The 1719-nt window shown below is 55.3% G+C and overlaps 1 protein-coding gene across 1 annotated transcript in view; it reads right to left on the bottom strand.

Annotated features, from left to right (window-relative positions):
- The window catches only part of CDKN2AIPNL (CDKN2A interacting protein N-terminal like), a 12382-nt gene extending 10944 nt beyond the window's left edge, over positions 1-1438 (bottom strand). The window contains exon 1 of the mRNA XM_042781379.1: positions 1200-1438. Coding sequence (XP_042637313.1) covers positions 1200-1438 — 239 coding nt within the window. The remainder of the gene's footprint in view (positions 1-1199) is intronic.
- Between the last annotated feature and the right edge of the window lie 281 nt (positions 1439-1719).

Consider the following 1719-nt stretch of genomic DNA (forward strand, 5'->3'; position numbering starts at 1 on the left):
CCTTCCTTCCGAGGAGTGGCTGGTGGGTTTGAACCGCCAGCCTTCTGGTTAGCAGTCAAGTGCCTTAGCCACTATGCTACCATTGCTGTCTAGTCGATTCCAATTCACAGCATCTCTATAAGACAAAGTACAAATGCCCCATGGGGTTTCTAAGGCTGCAATCTTTATGGAAGCAGACTGCCACATCTTTCTCCAACACAGTGGCTGGCGAGTTTGAACCGCCAACTTTTCAGTCTAAGCTTTTAACCACTGGGCCATGACTCCCTGGTGGGGTATAAAATCAACCCACTGCTATCAACTTGATTCTGACTCACAGCAACCCTACAGGACAGAGTAGAACTGCCCACAGGGTTTCCAAAGCTGTAAATCTTTACAGAAGCTGACTGACACATCTTTTGCCTCCTGGATCAGCTGGTGGATTTAGCTTTTTGGTTAGCAGCCAAACACTTAATCATTGTGCCACCAGGGCTCCTTTAGGTGGCCCATAAGGGGTGCCTTATGAGGCACTTCAACAGCAGGCCCTTGCCCTTGCCCTCTCGGTAAAGTAGCCAGGTGGGCTTTGGACCTTGCCAAAAAGACAAGTTCATAAGAGGGAGAGCAGACAGGCAAGGTTGGCTCCTCAGGACTCAGCAGTTGGGGATTAAGAAGAAACAGTCCAGGCACACAGATTACTTCTCACCAGAAGTGGTAAAATCCACCCATTCTGCCAGAAGTTGTATGACCCTAAACCTATCACTTTCCCTCCTCATTCAACTTCGTCATCTGTAAAATAAGGGTCTTGGTATCTGTCTCCGTATGATTACCATGGAGGTTAAAGGAGCTAACAGGCTTAAAACGCACTCCTAAAGGTGACAGTTTGAGCTGATAATAGTAAAAGTAAAAACAACAATGGCAACTTCAGCGCCTACCATGTATTTGAGCCCTTGCTAGATGGCAGCCCTGTGCTAAGTGCTTTTCAGCCTTTAGTACTGTAGTCATAACAACGACGCATTTTTCAAATGAGGAAACTGCGGCTCAGAGAAGTTAAATATCTGTCAAGGAACCGACAGGATGGGAAGCAGCTACAGGCCAGGCCAAGGCGGTTGGGGGCTGGGAGAGAGTTCAGCCTGGGGCAAAGGATGGATTGAAGACACAGCCCTCGAGGAACGCTGTGGGTCGGAGGGCAAGGGAGGCGCCAGCCCGGGGGCAAGGGTCCGCACCTGCAGCCCAAGAAGAGGTGGTTAGCCCAAACCATGGAGAGAGACAGCAGCTGGTCCAGGCGGCCGCCGCCGTCGGGCGGGTCGCGGAAGTCGGGCAAGTGGCGCAGGATGAACTCCATCCGGGCTTTCCATTGCTTCTCGCTTTCCGAATAGGAGCGGAACTGCTCCGCGAAGTCGGCGGCCTGCCGCACCCCCGAAACCAGTTCCTCCACCGCGGCAGCTGCCTCGCCACCAACCATGGCGCCCGCCGCCACCGGGCCCCACCACTCCGCCGCTTTCCCGACACGCACCGCACCACCGCGCGACGGCTAGAAAGGTCCCAGAGGTGCACGACTGCTCTGGAGGACTGCCCTAGAGCGCCCTCGCGGGGAGTGGCGGGCCCAAGGGCCGAATCAGCCGGACGAGCTCGGCCTCTCAGAGCTCCGCAGCTCGCGGCGCCACATGCCACATGCCGCAGGGGCGGGTTTGCTGACCACCTCGCTGGGAGCCACGGAGAAACTGAGGTGTGCGTGGGGCTCCC

Source organism: Orycteropus afer, unplaced genomic scaffold, assembly GCF_000298275.1.
Source record: "Orycteropus afer afer isolate SDZICR_OR568_19922 unplaced genomic scaffold, OryAfe1.0 scaffold00112, whole genome shotgun sequence".
In the NCBI taxonomy this organism is placed as follows: Eukaryota; Metazoa; Chordata; class Mammalia; order Tubulidentata; family Orycteropodidae; genus Orycteropus; species Orycteropus afer.